This window comes from Gallinula chloropus (genome assembly GCF_964237585.1).
Source record: "Gallinula chloropus genome assembly, chromosome: 1".
Taxonomy (NCBI): Eukaryota; Metazoa; Chordata; class Aves; order Gruiformes; family Rallidae; genus Gallinula; species Gallinula chloropus.
Window position 1 is genome coordinate 54,882,170 of NC_140085.1, and position 19,429 is coordinate 54,901,598.

The following is a 19,429-nucleotide window of genomic DNA, read 5'->3' on the forward strand; positions in this document are numbered from 1 at the left end:
CTTGAGCAAATGAAACACACTTCAGTGCAGTTTGTATCCCAAGTTTTCCCTCCTCAGGCACGGAAACTGTCCACTGATGTCTACAAAAATATCAAAAATGCAAGTCCATCTGCTCTTGTGATTATTTTTTTATAAACAGAATTTCTGTCTCTAAATTTAATTCTGTAGAACAACACCTGCTTCAGTGACAGAACATTTCTGAACTGTAGAGCTGTTGATCTAACTGCAGGAATTGTTTACAGCTTTGAATTGAGTTTTCCTGCTCCTCTGCCTCTTTGTTTACACGGACAATCATTCTGATTTCTCTTTAATAGCTTGTTTTAATGGCAATGGGTTTTATTCCACAGCGTGTGCAGATGGAGAAGATGGGAAAATGCTCTGGAGTAATGTAAGCTTGTTTTGCAAGAAGCAGAAATTATATTAGTGTAACAATCCATGTTGTTTTTTCCTGCTAATTCTTTGTCTTGAAGATGATAAGCATAATCATACTATACCTGTCTTTCACAGAGAAATTTTTCTGCTTTTCAAGGGTGTGAATGAGAGTAACAAGAAAGTTCTTGTTACAAATTAAAGCATGCAACTTGTTGAAGCTTTCATCCTTGCTCGTTTGGTCTCTGCTCTGGAACAGTTAAACAAAAATAAGCAAACTGTAGTTCGGCTACGATGGATTCTTAATGCTCAGAGAAATGGTAAGCAACATACAGGGTAAGATCCCAGCCTCATTCAAATCAGTGGGAATTCTGCCTTTACTTCCTGGGGATTTTACTGACGATGCCTTTGCGTTTGCGTACAACACAGAACACACACATGCAGAGTGAATGCTTCCTGTCATATGCACACAGTCATGCCAACAGTAAGCCTGCCTGTCCTGTCCCATCATTAGATTCTGGTTATTTTACTGAAGTAAGTCATAATGTATGTTAGGTAACAGAATCTTACATAGCCCATTCTTCTTTGTAACCCTCCTCATGAGGGAAAGGGAAGGTACCGAACAGGCAATCTGGGTGTGATCTAGGGCAACACTGAGACAAGGGATACACACACTCTTGAAAACGTACTTGTTAGTGAAGGGACATCACACTGCATCAACTTACCTGCGGCACGTCTTCACTGAAGATGGATGCAAAGCCTCCTGACTAAAATATAAGACAGGTGATATTTATCATTCTTAGGCATACCAGAACTTGCTAACACATGCACATTGAAAGCGCCAAGCGTGTCCCCCACTGCCCACAGCTCGAAATAAACCAATGGAAACGCTGGCTTCTAAGGTGGCTGCAATATAAAAGCTACACAGTAACTTCTGGAAGGTGCTCCTGAGGCTCAACGAACAGGGAACTCACACATGGCCTGGTATCAGCTTCAGGGTCAGGGCTCCTGCGCTGCACTAGCACAGCAGTCAGCTCAGGCTCTGGGGGAAGAGCTCTTTACTATGCTCACCCGCCACGGCGCTGGGGTGCGAGGGGGGCTGCGGGCTGCATCCGTCTTGGATGGCACTGACAGCCTTTGGTAACAGAGGCCCTAACACAGCGACACTCGAGTCCATCTGCCTCCATTCATTCCAAGGCACTTCATGAATGTTCACTGATGAACCCTCCAGGAGGTCCACGCTGCCAGTCTCCAAAGAGGCACAGGTGCCACCACACATCCAGTCCCAGCAAAAGCTCTCTCAACAAAGGGAAGCCCCCGGTTCTCAAATACCTTGTCAATGCCTCTTGTCTGACTCTTAGAGCCTGCAAGGTCCCAACACAGCTGCATGTCCCCAAAACAGCACCCTTGAGCAATAAATTCACGCTATTAACATTCACTGTCATCTGCTTGATCTGTGATGCTGGCAGTACCTTGTTTCCTTATACAATCATAAAATCCAGAATGGTTTGGGTTGCAGGGACCTTCAAAGATCATCTAGTCCAACACCCTGCCATAGATATTTAGATACTCAAAGTCCCACCTAACCTGGTCTTGAACACAGCCAGGGAGGGGGCACCCACAACTTGTCTGGGCAACCTGCTGCAGTGTCTCACCACCCTTATTGCGAAGGATTTCTTCCTCACGTCCAGTCTAAATCTATCCTTTTCAGTTTAAAGCCACTGCACATCATCCTGTCACTACAGGCCCTGGTCACTACAGGCCACTACAGGCCCTCTCTCTGCCCTTTTTATCAGCCTCCTCTATACTGAGAGGCTGCAATAAGGTCTCCATGGAGCCTTCTCTTCCCCAGGCTGAAGAAGCCCAACTGTCCCAGCCTGTTGTCATGGGAAAGGTGTTCCAACCTTCTGATCATCTTTGTGGCCCTCCTCTGTACTCAATCCAACAGGTATGTGTCTTTCTCATACTGTGGACCCCAGAGCTGGATGCAGTACTCCAGCTGGGGTCTCACCAGAGCAGAGGGACAGAATCACCTCCCTCAATTTGCTGGTCACGCTTCCTTTGATGTAGCCCTGAGTACAATTAGGTTTCTGGGCTACAAGAGCTCACTGCCAGCTCACATCAAATTTTTCATCTACATATCTGATTTTTCATCACTCCCTTTCCTCATGCCTTCTCTTCTCCCCTACCATATTCATCTTCCTCTTCTTCCACTGGGTATTCTCACTTTATCCAGAACTTCTTCAGCACCCCTAACACCACCTACTAATAAAACACATGCACACAGCATGAAATACCCAGAAATACATTAAAGGTTAAAAATGTTTGTGAACAGGGAACCAGCATGGCAGCATTAAAAGAAAGAATGTAAGAAAGTGAGGGAAAACTGAAATAATAATCCAACTTTAACAAATAAACCGAAGATCAGGCTGAACATATGGATTATTTTAAGAATAGATGTAATACCCATTTAACACCTACAAGCATTACAAAAGCTATCAAGCCAGACTAAATACAGAAAATTGAAGCAGCAGGAAGAGAGAAACTCAAAATGAAGATGGGGTCCATCACTCTTAATTTTAGGTATCTGACTTCCTCTTTAAGCAACTCATCCCATCCTAAGACAGATGTCTCAGGCAAGTGGGATGAATCACTTTCTTGAGTTGCCTGCCTCTGCACTGACTACAGAAGATGCTCAGTGAGCAGCTTTGACGTCCGTGTTTGAACAGCTTAGATTAGGTGAGACAAAGCCCATCAAACACACTGGAAGGCAGACAGAGTACAGTATGGACACCCTTCAAACACCTGAGGTTACTTAGGGAAGCGGTGGTTTCTCACTTCGACCCTTCTTGTCAACCCTTCTTGTCAACCATTCTGAAACTCAGTTGCAATCTACTCCCCCATATCACCTTTTCTGTTCCCCTGTAATATTTGTTTAGTGGAGCATTGATCTCCTACTGCCTTCATACAGCACAAGGCATGTTTGGATGCTCCTGCAATGTAAACCCTAAGTACTCCGCAGGAAAAATCGGTACACAATGTGTTAAGTAACTTGCCTGACACTGCATGTCTGTGGAGAGCTAACAGGGGCAAGCTTCCCTTTGTGGTATCAGTATTTCAAACTGAGGCAAAATCTAACTGGAATAATTTCCAGGATGCACAGTGGTGTAAGACTTGCCAAGGCAAAACTGGAACCCTTCCTCTTCTGACCTCACGTAACGCTGCGGAGTGGCAGACTTCATGCTTCTTTTTTCCTTTCTTTTTTATTTGCATAAAGCAAAGCAATTCCATCCAGACAGCTTCTACAGATTGTTACTGTTTTGACAGAGGACTATCACTAGGAAGAGATATATTCCTAAAATAAAGCCACTATTTTAATGCTAATATGCCTGGCAACAAAACAAACCAAAAGAGATACAAAAAGCAAGGTTTCCTTGGGGTCCACTTTCTTCAAAGCTCCGAGTGACCCCATACAAATTAGACTGGGGCCATCACTGCAGCACCAGAAAAGATTTCCTATTTCCTTTGGTGTGAGGACTGGACTCAAAAGCATACAAAGATTAAACACACGTGACTGTTAAACACGATCCCGCCCTGGTATCCGGTATTTGGGGGTGTACAAAAAAAGGCCCTGGTTCTGCACAATCACATGTGTTTCTCACAGTGAGCTTTTAGTGGGATCACACATGGCAATGAAGTGAAGCAGTGTGCAGACAAGACTGGGCTGCAGGTGTGATGAGCAACATGTGGAGGCTAGTGGATAATTTGCATATATATACACCAGTGAGACTCTTAAAACACCGCAGTCCTAACCAAGGGTTCCTACTCTTAGGTGTCGGTTACCGAGCAAAGCCTCACCAACTGAGGTCACACCTTTTGTCAATTACTAAATGCCAGTAAGCACTGGTTAACATCATGATGCAATTCTGAAAGCCGTGGCCAATGCACTTATCAATACTGTAATGTGCCACATATGCAAAAAACTTAGCAAGGGAAGTAAAACTTTCAAGAGAAGGCCTCTTTGATCCTCTGACGTAGTGCTACAGACTGCATGAAAATATCCACCGCTATCCTGGACAGCACTGAAGTACTCTCAGGTAATTTTTAAGCATTTGACCTGCACTCCTTTGAATCAAGATCTTACCATTTGTGTCAGCAGCTTGGAGTAGAAAGCCAGCACGTTCTTAGAGCCACTTCTTCATCCCACAAGGCTAATTAGGAAGTGTCATGATGTTAGCTAGCATCTTAGCTAGCTTGACTGTTACTTTAATTAGCTACAGCATGGAAAAGTGAAAGCATGAGAACAAAAAAAGCAATGGATAAATAGTAGCTTAGTTAGGATGGCCTGAAAGGAAAGCAGCTTAGTGAGGCTGGGCAAAAAAGAAATGGATGCACACACAACCCTTGAAAATTCCATCACTGGTGCTTTATCGATAGCATTTAAGTTTGGTTAAATATAGAGATGTTCAGTCTTAATTGTTCTTTGGTGATTCCTCATTTAAGAAAAGTTTCTTGTGAAAACAGCGTGCAATTACTGTGTAGTAATTACTTTAGTTATTCAATCCTGGTCTTCCTAGTTTTTCATTATCAGGCAGTGCTGACAACTGAAAGACTTGTAAATATTTACCTCCGGAAAGAAGGTTCTAAGAGCAAAGTGTTTGTAGTCAAGGAAGGGAACGGTTCCAAAACTATCCACCACATCTAACTCATCCATCTGCAGTTCAGCGAATCCTGAAAAAGCAACACCACCCACCCCCAAACCAAGACCATTAGTTTCACTGACACAAAATCATCTTCACAATTATACCTGGGGCCCAACAGATGTAACTTGAAAAACAGTTTTCACAGAGAAAGGGCTGTTTTTCTGGCTGAAGCTCTTATGGGCAGGGAAGTTCCAATCCATTTTTACTGAAGGAAGTATTGTGTGCAATCCTATTAGCCCAGTGCTATCTCCTACTGCAGCACACATCGACATTAAAGAGGAACTCTGACACAAAGCAAAAATATTCTAATAGCTATAGAATGAAAATGTTTATATCATGTGAGCTTCTTGACAGTTTCAGTTCAGAAATTATGCTGCACTTAAGCTCTGTAAAGCTCTTTAGACCTACCCTCACGTATTTCCTTCCGAATCTCGTATTCCAGCAGCTCAAGTTGCTGACTCTGTTTACGAGTTAGCTCTTTGGATTTGTATCTAGTGACTATGAATGCAGCTAAAAAGGAAGGGAAAAAAAAAGATTGTGAGTACAGAAATTACAGAACACTCAACCCCTATCAGGACATATTTTAATACTATTTTAGGAAACAGAAAGATTAATACACACTAACACTCTCCAGGAGGATTACTGTGCCTACTGTTGTCAGTGTGTTAGTATCTATAAGCCCTAGTTATTTGGATCCAAACCCTTGGTTTAATGAAAAACATTCCTTTCAACAAGGTCTTAGAATTGCCAATCCAACTTTATTTGACAGTACAGCACACCCTGCTACGTACAACTTGCACAGTGTGACACCAGATCTAACAACCACTTCCACTAGCCACCTACTTAAACAGGTGTTTTGAACAGGAAATCCACTACTGAATTGTTAACTTCTCTGAAGTTTATTTTGGGAGAGTAAAGTTTTCTGGAAAGGTAGTGCACTTTTAAAGAAGAAACCCAAACCCCTAAACTTATCACAATGAATGGAAATGTATCAAATTTCCTGGTCAAAATCAAATCAAATCAAACCTGGTCAAAACATTCAGAAAAAACTGAGTGAGGAAAAGAGGAGGGGGTAACTATTTACCCCCCTAATTTAGCAGTGACCCACAAATTCATGAATGATCCAAATGAGACTGAGCAAAACCTCCACAAATGCTGTTTGAGGATAAGCAGTGTGGTAGGGAACATCTGCCCCAGGCACAGGCAGGGAGCCCAGCTCTGGCAGCTGGAAGGGCCCAAGCTGTGACACAAGGATGTCAGTCCTCCCACTCGCCTTGCTAACTGGTGGTAAGGAATCCAAGCAGAACAGTCCGACAAGACAGAGTTCACTAGCAGACCAGGGCTCACTTTGTCCACTCTTATTTGGAACAGGGGGAAACCACCAGGCTGTTTGTGACAGTCCCAAATGTGTATGTGTGTACGTGTACGCGTTCACGTGTCATGATTATACCCTTCAGGAAATCACAAACTGAGAACAGATGATGGTACTTACCTATAATGACAGCCACTACAATAGGCAGCAAAATAAGAACATATAAATATATGTGTGATGATGTTGGTTTGACTTCATGCTCAAAATTTCCTAATTTTACCTGAAGAAAAATAATGGCTGTGTTAATAGGGAATGGATATTATATCAGTGCTTAAAATGACATTTAATGTATTTTAAAGGTATGTATTTGAGGCAAATGAAGGACCCTAGTTCTGTAGATTACTGGGGAAAGACAGCAGCAATATGGAAAACATATGTAAACCAACACAAAGTTAACATCTACTGTATTTGATGTTTAAGCAGGGTAATAGAGCAGTGACAAGACAAAAATTTGGAGGTCCTCACTCAGCACCAAATCTTGCCATTGCTCTCACTGCAAACTAGAACCCTTGAATGAAGGCAAGATCTGGCCTCCAGCTGGCCAAGCAGCTCATGCACTTTCAGAATCGCTGCTAAATGTCCCGGCACTTTGAAGCAAGAATGGCATGTGTTGATAGTTAAAAACATTCCTTTGCACTCACAGCATTACTCTGCTGAGCAGAAAAGTAAGGTAAGACTTACACTAATAATGAGGGAAGTAAAATTTTTGATAGATGCCTGGCCCACAGCCCTCTTCCCTATTTCTCTGCAGCAGTTTCAACCTGTTTAGGTAGGACATAGGGTGTTCCTGAAGGTCCGCTTAAGAACAAATACAACACACAACGCATGTACAACATCCCCCGACAGCCACCGGGCTCGTCAAAGGCAGGACAAGCATTAATTCTTAGGAATAAACAGAAGTGCTGCAGTCTGCCAGATGCCAAACTGTGGCATTCACCACTGATAATTATGGCAGAAGGAATCTCACAAAGGAGGTTCTCAAAGAGGACTGTGAAAGCACATAAATAAAGGGTAGCTAAGATGATAAACAGACTAGAAGTAAAAATACGCTGTGACACAGAAAAAGAATACCACCAAGTGCCAGAGATAGAAATGAGCCTGAGATAATTGAAAAGGAGAGTTGGGCTGGAATTATTTTGGGTTACAGCAGGGAAGGAAGAAATCTGGTGATTTCAATCACTGGCTTGTCACAGGAGGTGAACAGCCAGGGCAGCTGGACACTGCCAACTCGATCGTGTCGTCACAGCTACACAGACATAAGAGAGCGAAGAAACTTGCTGAAGGACACGGCCTTTGTATTTCTGGGGCTACACAGAACACAAGGCAGAGCAGACCTAGTTCCTCTATCAAATGGGGTTTTTTTTCTCTGTTGTTTTCATAGTTCCTATACAAAGCACTTTTGGTCTGAGCCCTCCTAGAATCCCATTTGCTTCTCAGGCTGAAATGCTTTGGTGGCAAAACACATTAATGATCCCATGACTATTACACTTGACTTTCTCCCCTTGTCATGTCCAACCAAAGCATTCCTAAAGCAGAAATTCCTGTTTCTCATCCCTGCTCAATGAAAACTGAGGCAAAGCATTAACTGAATTTTCCATTTATACTTAGGCTACCTTTAATCTCTGCCATAACTTCCTTACTCAGTGGCCCCATTTCTTTTATTTATCTTTTATTTATCTTGGTTAGGAATCACAGACTACGTAAGGCACACCTGAATTTATCTGATTACTATTCCTAAATTCATCTCGATTCTTCCTGCATGGTGTTATATATAAAGCCTCCTCTGGACTGGTAATACCTCTGAGCTTTATGTCATCAGTAAATGTTATTAGTACATGCCTTATTTTTGTGTTCAAGTCACTAGTGATATTAAATAATATCTGTATGAAAATCAACATTGCCCAGGGTCAGCTTCCCGTAGACAGCATCCAGTTTTTCTAATCTCTAGTGTCTTCATAATCACCACGTTAAGTAGTTTACTCAATGACTTCCAGGTACATGTGATGCTACTGCTTTTCTGTTGTTGAGGAAATCACTCATCTTACCAAATAAAGATATCTAGCATAATCTGCTCTTATTAAAAAGAAGCTGTCAATTATCCTAGTCTCCATTTACCTCTAGGTCTTTCATGAGTTCCTCATTCAAAATACATTATAAAGCTTTACACAGAGCTAGGATTAAATCAGCAAGCTTCTAGGTGTCTAATTATTTTTTTTTCTTTTAAATACTGGTTTTATATTTGCTGCTCTCCAGTCATACAGTACCTCTTCTGACTCTACAGTTCCCTTTAAAATCTTTCCTACTAAGCCCACAATACCATGTGCCAGTTTTTCTCAGTGCTGTGATGGGAATGATCCTGTTCCAGATGTCCTGAGCCACTTGATCTTTCTGAATCTTGCTTCTGTCACAAGAATGGCATTTTCTTCTTTGACACCTCCATTCATACTGATAATCCTGTCTCTGACCCCACTCTCAATATCCTCTTTCTTCCTGAAAACTAAAGCAAGAGGCACATCTATTCTTGGGCAATACCTATCTTTTATATCCATCTTACCCTTTCTTCGGAGCGGCCCTATTTCTTCTATGACAATTTATTTATAAGAATGAAAAAACATGTGGTGTTTTTCTACTTTTACATTTTTCTTGATGTTGGGAAATACAATTTTTAAGGTACCAGAAACGAAATGCCACATTATAATCATTGCATTTGATTTGCCTCAGCGAAGTGGTGACCTTTCTATGACAGTCACTGCTCTGAAGCTTGCAGGATGAGCATGTGACATGGCAAGGCAGCGTTAATATTTAAATGCAACACCAATCTCAGAAAGGCTTTTCCATGCCATAACTGGCTCCAACGGCAGGATCCACAGATGGGGGATCAGTTAACAGTGATATGAAATTGAGAATAGCTTCGTTAATCTTTACTATGAGCCATATGCCTCGAAGTCAATAGAGTTATTTCAGTTTTATATCACCATACACTGCAGAAAGAGTCTGGCATCATTTTTCTTCCTCATAAATGGTGATGATTGCTTTTTTAAAAATCCGTGTCTTCATCTTATTCATGGAGCAAATATTTTAAGCTGCCATTTAGTTTTGATATCCATGCTAATGTTCTTATATTTGGGGTTGGCTTTGTGCCATATGTTCATAGAATTTTGGCCTCCTTCATAGCATTTTGGTGCACATGGAATTATACTGCCTTTTTTCATCCAGAAATGCCTTCTCCTCTGTCTCTGTAGTGATCCTAATGCACTGTTCACCTTATCTACTTTTGTGGGAAAAAAACTGAACAGGAGGACACAGTCCTTTTCCTCGTGGCCACACTGCAGCAGCAGATTGCTTAGAGAGCTAAGATGAGGGGGTCTTAGAGATCTAAGATAAGGGGTTCTCCAGGAGACAGTGATGCTTTATTGGTGACGTCTGTGCTGCAGCCTGAGGTTTGACAAGCTACTGCTTTGCTGGAGGTCAGCAGCAGTGAGCTCAGCTTGGACTGTAAAGTCTACCTCTGACACTACAGCAGGAACCAGCAAATCAACTCAGTGCTGCTACCAGTACCAAAGCTAGGCAGGCATACTTAGATGTGAGGAAGACAACCAGACTACCAAGCACAAAAAAATGCACCCAGTTCCTCCCTCTATAAAGAGTACTCATGGCCAGAGCATGAACGCTGCACTTTATGACATCTGCATAAACATTAGAGCATTGTTAAATCGTGACAAGAGGGAATTCTACTTACAAAAACTTTCACTGTGGAAAAGTCAATCTTGTCTGTTCCTTCCCTTTTGAATTTGCACAGTATGGTGCTACGATCTGGTTTTTTGGTAATATTTTGGACACTGAACCATATCTTTTTGGTCTGTGCACCATTCATGTATGACAGATAAACCTCGACCTCAGTTTTAGAAATATTCAAGTTGTCATTTTCTTTCTAGAGAGAAAAAATTGAAGATAATAGAAGGTCACTAAATACAGTAAGAAATAAAATGATCCCCAATGACTACATTAAATAAGGAATTACAGTTTATTAATTCCAGACTTACATAGATTTTTAATTCCAGATCAGGATCCAGCTCCGTGTGTAGCTGGTAGTTGATGAACACCGGGTCAGGGTGATAGTGTAATTTGACACAGGGTATAAAGGTAGTTTCCACTTTTAACATTATATCAACAACTTTACCCTCTGTTGCATGGCTCAGGCTTGGCGTTAAGTAATGATATTCAGATTCATTTCCAGGACACCTAGAGACCTGGAAATGCAATAGCAAAGCTGTAACAGTCATTAAGTACTCAACAGTGGGTACAATTACAAACAGAGGCACTCAAAATCATTTTAACATCTTCCTGACTTCACACAGATATCTGCTAAACCTCTTCTCAGCCATCAGGGCTGCATGCAGGGCACCTGGGAAAGTTTCTGTGTTGAGCGTGTGTCTACCTTTAAGCACGTTTATCACATACTCTGCACGCTGCTTTAAGGCTGATTGCACACTGCTAAGGCAGCTATTTCCTGCAGTGAGACAGGAATAGTGACAGTGATTTCTCCTTCCTTCCCCTCCATGCAGGTGACAAGACAAGAGCAGAATGAGCTCTCCAGGACCCCTGGGTGTTGGCCCTCCCCAGCTAAACTCCCGATAGAAAGGGGCTACTACAGTCACCCCACTGGCTACTCCACGGGGTGGTGCTGCTGTTTTCTGGTGTCTGTGCTACAAACCCACCTCCTCACAGACTCCGAGGTGGGGTTTCAATCCAGCATCAGCTCTAGTCTCCAGCCCTTTGCTGAGGCAGTGGCACCCCCTGAGTTCTCAACACAAAGCCAAAGAGAAGTACACCACCCCCTCCTTCAACAGACCCAGATATGGAGGCTGGAGAGGCTCAATATGGATGGATTTGGAGTAAGTCTCCAGAGCATAGAAAAAAGGCTTAGGGAATTACACAGCAGAGTAGCTTATGCATATTCATGATCCTGTATTGAGAATGTGTGCAACTGTAATCCTACAAGTGGTCATATTTATTTCAGGAGGGTGACTGATGTGTGCCTGCCAGTGTTTGAAATAATACTGAGATCCTCCTGAAACCTTAGGAACAAAACCTAATCCCTGAAGAGACCTCGATTTAGTATTGTAAAGGAGATTAAGACTCACAGTGAGGTTTGGTCTCTGGTCATCTGAAATAATCACACTGTCCACCACATTAAAATTTCTACCACTGGTAGTAATTTTGCGACCACCACTGTAAAGGAGAAAAAGAAGGGGGGGAAGGGAGGTTAATATTATCTCTTTCCCTGCATTAAGGCTTCAGCTGTGAACAAACATTCAAACAAATGTGCATTTTGCTTTGGTAGCAGCCAATATAATGAAGTCAAACTGCAGAAGAAGATAGCTTGAGCTAGACTGTACTTCCATTCTGTGCTCATAATGTAATGGTCAATGCTTTCACTACTGCAAAACCATACACGTGCATATTCCTTCTCAGGGACTCTCCACCTTGTTTTCTATTCATGCAGCCAAAGAACTAGACAGTGATGTAGTATCATCTCTTGAGGAAAGAGCATCATGGTATTTCGCTGCCCCAGAGCAGCCCTGCCTTTGCTTAATTCTTGCCTTCTTCAGGACTAACTGATGGTGCCAGGCACCTCTCAGGAAATATTCTCAGCAGTGCTCAGACCATCTGTCTCAGCACATACAATGGTGCTTGTGTCTGAGGGCTCTGGCTCGCAATCTTTTCTGAATGCAGTTGGAGTGGCTTAAGGTATTCTTAATTTCCAGCTGCCTGTGCTGCCCCTCACCTGGAGATGAAGGCGTGGGTCCTAGCTGCTCAGCTGCTGCTGCTGTCATCGCCCAGCTTACTACCTCAAACCCACACTCATCAGTGCTTGATGCCAAGATATCACATTCAGAAAGTGAAAGCAGGTAAAAACTGTGCAGGCAGGACAAGTGGAAAGCTGTGCCTGATAACATCTTAAAACCATCCACTAAGTCATCCACCATAGCCCTGAGTCTCCCACAGAACACAGCAGAGATTGAAAAGGGCTCTTCTGGCTATAGGGAACCTGACCCTAAAGCGAGTCTGCACGTATCTCTGCTGTGGAGATTATTTTCACTTCGTGTCCAACTCACTGACACTTTAGACAGTTTTGGAGGTGAAGAGTATATGAGTATCAAGAAATCCAGGTTAACTGAAATTTGAATTCACATGTGCTGCCCATACTTCGGATTTAGCTTTAGTATGAAGAGACTAGTTTTGACTTCTACAAAGGAGACCTAGGGTGGGCAGGAAGGAGTTTACAGAATCCTGTAGAACACAGAACCTGTCTTGCATCACAATACTGTCTGTGTGTTAAATGTTAATGCGGTTCATGAGCATAACAGGTTACGGCAGCTGTCCAAATTTACCTCAGCTGCAGTCTGGGAAGGAAGGAGGGAGACTTCTATCAGCTTGGTGGGACTACATCTGAATAAATACATAAGTAGTACAGAGAAAGAGATATTTACCTGATCCAGGAGGTATTTGGTGTGATTCCAAAACAGGATGGCGGTGAAACATAGTGCAGGGTCATTGGTGGTGAACATTTTTTCCCATTAGCCTGTATACATATACTTTTGGCTTCTCTACGTGTTGGTGGGAGAGCAAATGTCATCTGTGTATCATTTAGTACATTTCTAACATTAATGCTGGAGGAGAAAGAAAACAGCCAGACATTGAAACACAGGTGCCATTATGCCACTCACTGGCATTAGCACTTGAAGCCTATAATCTAAAGCAAAGGATGAGGGAAGAAGGGGAATGAATCACTCTCTGAGCTGCCAGGCAGAGGTGGAAAGAGAGAGTGGGGAGTTGACAAAGTAGGGCATCTTTTGAATTGAAGTTGCCTTGTGTCACAATAATCACAGAAGACCATACAGATATTGATCTTGTGGCCTTGGGATGAGGCCATGTCACACAGTGTGTGATATTACTGTGTAAACTGTGTACTTTGCTGTGTATGTCTCTGTGCTACTAACACATTAGCTGCACCTGAAAATGACTGATTCAAAATAAGATAGCCTAATTACCTAGGGGGTTACACTGTGCAATCATCAACAGAGAAAAGTACGTGCTGTTGCATGAGAGATTCCCTTCCCTGGCATGGAGTGTGCGCTTTCACAAGCAGAAACCTAGAATATATGGGGGATATTCTGAAGCAGAAGAGAGAGTCAAACAAAACTTGAGGCTTTCCTGTGACCTAACTTCTTGTTGCCTGCTGCAAGGCACAGCAGGCCACGGGGCTGCCCTAACTACTGCTGACAGCTGCCCACCTACCCACCCACCCCTTGTATGGTACCTAAACACTGAATTAATTTTCATTCTTTGGGAACTTAAATTAGAAGTATAACTAAAGGAGTGCACAACATCCCCCCTTCTGCTGAGGAGAGGTCCATGATAACTGTTCACACACAGCTGTTTTGCCAGGGCAAAATGGGAGTAGTTTTCACCGTGTAAAGAGCAGTATTTTGCAGAGCTTAACTCACATGTCTGGTTTACAGCCAGTGACTCCAGTCAGTATCAGTTTTATGCCTGATGCACGCGTAAAGTTTTCTCCTTTGACTGTTATTTCACTTTTGCCTAATGTAGAAATCCACAAAGGTTCAATGGAATGAATGCTGATATGCTATTAGAAAACAAAGCGAGACAAAATGTGGTTAGAAAAAGGCCAGGCAGATAAAGAACAGCTGCAAAACCAACCACCACTCGGGAATGCGGGTTTTATGGCAGCGGGATACATTTTTCTTATTAATTCCAAATCTTGTTAAGCTTGATCCTGGAAAGTCCTGTCAATCACAACTTCTTTACAAGGCAACTATTTTTACCTACATATTTTATATTTAAATATATCTCGTAACAAAGTTGCCCAGAAGGAATCACAATCTGACATACTGGAAGACAGATGTAGTAAAAACCCAGCTTGAAATGATACATTTTGCATGACCCTAGAAGAAACAAGAAACAACGCAAGACAAAACCCATAGCGCTGTCACTATGAGAGATCAGAGAAACAAATGAAGGCATCTCTCATGACCTGAAAAGGGGAAGCAAGGTCAAATCCTAGAATGAAAAGTTAAGAAAGAGCCCCAGAAATAGCTTTACTAGAAAGCTTTTTACGAAGTAAAAGCACACTATAACTGTGGGGTTTTTTTTGGTATTTCATTCTGAGGCTAAGAAGTTTACAAATATATTTTCCAGCATTTAAGAATAATCCTAGTTTGCTCTGATTTTTAAGCTGTGCTTCTCTCTGTGTATCTTTATATTTACTCATTCTAACTTACACTACCAAGCAAGAAGTGAGATTTTTTTTTTCCCCTAGTGTATTTACTTGGTACATTTGACAGCATCTCATGTTTAATCAGTTTTGCTGCTTCCCCAGTTTTATAATCACACAGACGGTTTCCTCTCTGTGTATCTTTCAGACAACAAACACAACATTTTTTAAAAGAAAAAAGGAAAATATGCATGTGAAACCATAAACTGTTTTGGACTGTCTCAGGGAAATGTTTTCTAGCTTGCTTTTCAACTGGCTATAAAATTAGTTTACAGAGAGTTTCTAGAGTATTGTGATTATCCTGATTCCTTCCCAGTGGGCAGTTCAACCTTCCCAATCCAGAGAAGAATGCTGGTCCAAAACCTCTAGGAAAGTCCTTCCCACAGGGTTTTTCTACATTTTTTTACCTAATATTTTCATCTATCCAGAGCAGCACCAAGACTTTGGGCTGGTGGCCTGAGGGGACCACCCAGAGGGGGTGGTGGTGGGTTTTGCCACCCCCTGGAAACACAACATTTGCCCCTTTCAGGGAAGCCCCTGGCACATCGTCTCCACTTAATACCATGGCAAGCTGAATGCCAGAACACTCCAGAGAAAACTGATGGAAAGCTGCAATTCGTGCCGTAGGAAAGGGCATGAGAGTGCAAAGGCCAGGGCCAGAGGGCCTGCAAAAGAGTGGCCAAGATGACCTCTGGTATGGATAATGGAGGAAGGAAAAGGAAACCCCTGACAAACAGCCTGAGGGGAAAAATTCACTCCCACGCTAACCTGGGAATCAGCTTAACCCTTAGGATGCAAACAGGACAACTGAAGCAGAAATCTGACAGATTAAAGCCAGCAAAGCATGAGTGCTTTTCTCCACCCTATCCCTCTGCTCATCCCCAGTCTCCAGCACACCAAGGACAGTCAATATCCTTACATAAACTACAGAGAGGAGTAACACGTTGCTTCGTGGCTCTCACCAGTAACCAGCAGGGAGCCCAGAAATAACACACTATCACACAAAACACACAGAGATCCCCCAGAGCTGCATCAGGGCTGTGGTCCCCGGTGAGGGAAGTGCCAGGCATCCCCTGCCCAGGGGTGTGGCAGGACACTGGGCCACTTCAGGGCTAAGTTGGGTTCTCTGCCAGACACCACATACCACAGTGCACCATAGCTGCTTAGCTTGCCTTGTTTCTTTTCTTAAACCAAGAAGAAACAGTGGTAAGAAAGGTTTAGTCTGGAAGTTTCAGCCTCTCCTGAAACTGTGCCTTCCCCACAGCTACACACCGCAGACTCACTCGCCTCATCCTGCCTCAGAGTCATGGCGTCAGCACAGGCACTCACAGTGCTGAGGCAAACTGGCCATGGCTACTAGAGAACCTGCTCTGACCACCACGGTCTGCAACACCTTCCTCAGCAGTAAAAGAAACAAGTAATTTCCTCACTAAATGCAGAAGGGACCAAGCATCTTCGCTAGGCTTTGTGGTGATCAGTTCCTCAGCACCAGAGAGCTGCTGACCTTCCAGTTGCGGCCTGGCAGGGGGAGAAACACCCGGCAGCAAAAGGGAAGGGAGACAGTGGAGAGGCAGAAGGATTTGTGAGGCATGCGATGAAAGCAGTGTAAACACGCAGGGACACATGCAGCAAGCGTGGGCCAGCTCCTCAGGTAATGTAAATCAGCACAGCCCTGTCAGCTTCAATAGAGCTCCGCATTTCTGAGCTGCAGACCCCCCTGCCCTGTCCCCTGGACAGCCTAACACTTCCCTGGGGCTGTGTAAACAGTAGCGGCCACATCCTCAGAGGTGTGGTTAGCATGGCTGCAGGTCACAGCCAGAGATATCTGGCATCGGCCCAGCTTAAAACAGCGTCTGCCACCCTGGGAGGAGCTCGGCCCTGCTTGGGCACAGCCCCTCCTGTACTGCTAGCACGGGGCCCCGAGGCCAGGCAAAGAACTGGATGGGGGAACTGGCCCAGATGAAAAAAAAAACCTGCCGAAAGAAAACGGTTATTTCCAGCCGAATCAGTTCCCCAGCCAAGTGTACTGGCATAACCACTCCAACTGCTGCTCAGGCACTGGGAGGGGGAAGGTGCATGCATGGAAACCAGCAGCTGGAGTCAGGAGGATGGCTGGGGCTGCCACCGAAAAAAAAAAGTGTATTAATCTAAATGCTTGGCAGGGGTTGTGGGAAAACACAAATCCTCTTTCTCAGCCCTCCAATAAGTTCTCCTTAAAGCACAAGCAGTTAGAAAGCAGGATTTCAAATGCAATTTCAAGCCTTCTGAATGGATCAATCACTTCTAAATAAACATCTGCCTTTGGACTGCCTCTAGTGCTTTCACTGCCTTGTCCATCACTGTCTTTCCAAGATAAGGCATGTGGAAGAAAGCCATCTCCCAGGCAATTCCAACTATTTACCAATGTCAAATTAATGCACTTGGAAGCAGAGCAAAGAAGAATTTCCTCTGTTCTTTCACCAGCCATAATGCTTTATATGCAGACCAAATCCAGCATATTAATGCTCAGAAGCACAAGTATTACAATCCCACTCGTCTCTCTGAAAAGCAAAATGGATTTTGTGATTTTGTTTAAGAAACCTCAGCTGAATTTAAGAGGTAATTCCTGTCTTCACAGGTGAAAGTTTGGGTAGTTGTACTGAAACATTTAGAGGTAAGAACACAGTCGCTATTTATTACCAACCCTGCTACCACTCACAGAAGAGCAGAAACCAAAAGGTGTAGGCAGAAAATCTTTATGTACTTAATCATCAGTCAAATTTCTCTTCACTAGTCATTTCTTTCCTAACACCTACATATCATAAGCAACCACTGATGACAGGATCGCTCAGTTTTACGAAAAAATAAAACCATTCTGGCACCATGAAGAATGAAGGGATAACCTTGTGGTTAAAGGGCAGGCCTACGAGGCAAATCGTACAGGCTGTGCGCTCACAATTCAGCCTAGATGATTTCAATAGAGAACCAAACAACCAGATTCAGAAGGTTCTCTGGCACCAGTGACATTCATTCCTTTGCAGTGATGCAGCTTGAGCAGGATGGATGGAGAGTAGCTCCATCTCCAGGTTTGCCTGTAGCCTGGAAACAAGGAAATTTTTTTCTGGAAGTATGAACCAAGGATTTACTAATGCTCAGGGATTTCAGTTCCAGGAAACATCCTCTAGCCTCTTCTCTGTTATGGGTAATCCTCCCCCTTCTTCTGCTCCCCTAGCAGCCATGGTTCAGGAGAAGCTATGATCTCGCTGCATAAAATGAGGAAGAGGCTTGAGACTCTGAACCCTAGCTGCACAGAGTTGTCTGTGAGAGCATAACTCAAACACAAACTGATGTCTAGGTAAGAGATTAAGCCAGAGATGTTCTCCTTTAGGTTTTTCTGTTAGTGGTCAGCTTACACAACCCAGTTCTCAGCACGCTGGCTCCTGTGGACTGCCTAAAGACAGCACACAGGGGCTTTGGCATTTAAAGCAATATTGTAAAACCTGCATCTAGAGATAGGCATGCAAATATTTCTGTGTTCACTGGCTCATGCCTGGATCTGAAACACCAACCTTTGTTGGTACCTTTTAGCACCCACAAAGCACTATGAAAAAACAGCATCAGTCCAAGTTCTGGGTTGCCTTTCTATATGACCAACTGCCTCCCCATCCATATCTCTGTTCTTTCTGCAGAATTCTCTTGGTTTATATCTATTTCTCCCCCAGCCCACAGAAGCCCAATAATGCTGATCTTAGAATGCTAACTAACCTCTGTTTTCTGCGCAGTGGTGATCTCCGTGGAAGCAGCTGCATTACAACTATCCTGAAAAATAAAAATCAGCATTTCTCCATGTCAGGATAAGGAAGAGACAGACTGCTGTTCAGATGTAAGAAATACAAGAAGGCATCATGGGGGATTCCAGCCCTCCCCAACAAACTTCACCTGGCAGGTGGTGGCAGGAGAGACATGCGTCCAATTACAGCTGTGACAATCACCCTCGTATATACACCTTGAGCAGCTGGTAACACAGAAAACAGTTTTTGTGAGACACAGGGACTCAATCTACATTCATCCATGAATGTGAAATTTCAAGTGACAGGATAAAGCACAAACCCAAAAGAATAACCTGGGAAACATAATGAGATGTGTAAAACACATAACCTGTGTTTACCCTCCAAGCCTATTGTTCTGTTGTGCTTATTCTGAGGACAAATTTAGTATGAAATACAATCTGTGCTGAGATACTCAGTCTCATAAAATTCCAAAAAGTGTGAAGCACACAAAACACTTTGGGTTTCATTCTGCCCTGGTTTTCTTCAGTGGTCAGATAGTACTTTTTAACCAGAAATAGGCTGAAACCCATCACTGAATCTTTCACAGCTTGCCTGAACTTCTGTTCTAGTGTTAGCAAGTATTACTAGTTTGCTACTGCCTTCCCCTACCAAAAAATATGACTGTTGGGAGACTAGTTTGTCCCTGTCTTGCTTTGCAATGCATCTATCAGCATGGAGGAGAGCCAAGATCAGTACAGGCCTTCTCCATGCATGCTGAGAAATGCTCTGATTTAGAGAAAGGCAGCTCCTTCCCTGCGTTTCTCTAGGGACAGGGAAGTGATATGCCACTTTCCAAAAAAGCAGGAGTTCAATTTCACCGCAGGTACCTATTGATTAGCCTCTTTGTATAGGGGAGGAGCATTCTGAACAGGAACAC

At 43.2% G+C, this 19,429-nt stretch overlaps 1 protein-coding gene across 1 annotated transcript in view; it reads right to left on the reverse strand.

Moving 5' to 3' along the window:
• The window catches only part of PLXNC1 (plexin C1), a gene marked incomplete at both ends in the record, with an annotated part of 70,058 nt that overhangs the window by 24,745 nt on the left and 25,884 nt on the right, over window positions 1-19,429 (reverse strand). Inside the window, 12 exons of the mRNA XM_084273162.1 lie at window positions 495-619; window positions 1,095-1,136; window positions 4,997-5,100; window positions 5,481-5,582; window positions 6,565-6,664; window positions 10,184-10,375; window positions 10,488-10,694; window positions 11,589-11,676; window positions 12,939-13,118; window positions 13,956-14,095; window positions 18,488-18,541; window positions 18,662-18,737. Coding sequence (XP_084129288.1) covers window positions 495-619; window positions 1,095-1,136; window positions 4,997-5,100; window positions 5,481-5,582; window positions 6,565-6,664; window positions 10,184-10,375; window positions 10,488-10,694; window positions 11,589-11,676; window positions 12,939-13,118; window positions 13,956-14,095; window positions 18,488-18,541; window positions 18,662-18,737 — 1,410 coding nt within the window. The remainder of the gene's footprint in view (window positions 1-494; window positions 620-1,094; window positions 1,137-4,996; window positions 5,101-5,480; window positions 5,583-6,564; window positions 6,665-10,183; window positions 10,376-10,487; window positions 10,695-11,588; window positions 11,677-12,938; window positions 13,119-13,955; window positions 14,096-18,487; window positions 18,542-18,661; window positions 18,738-19,429) is intronic.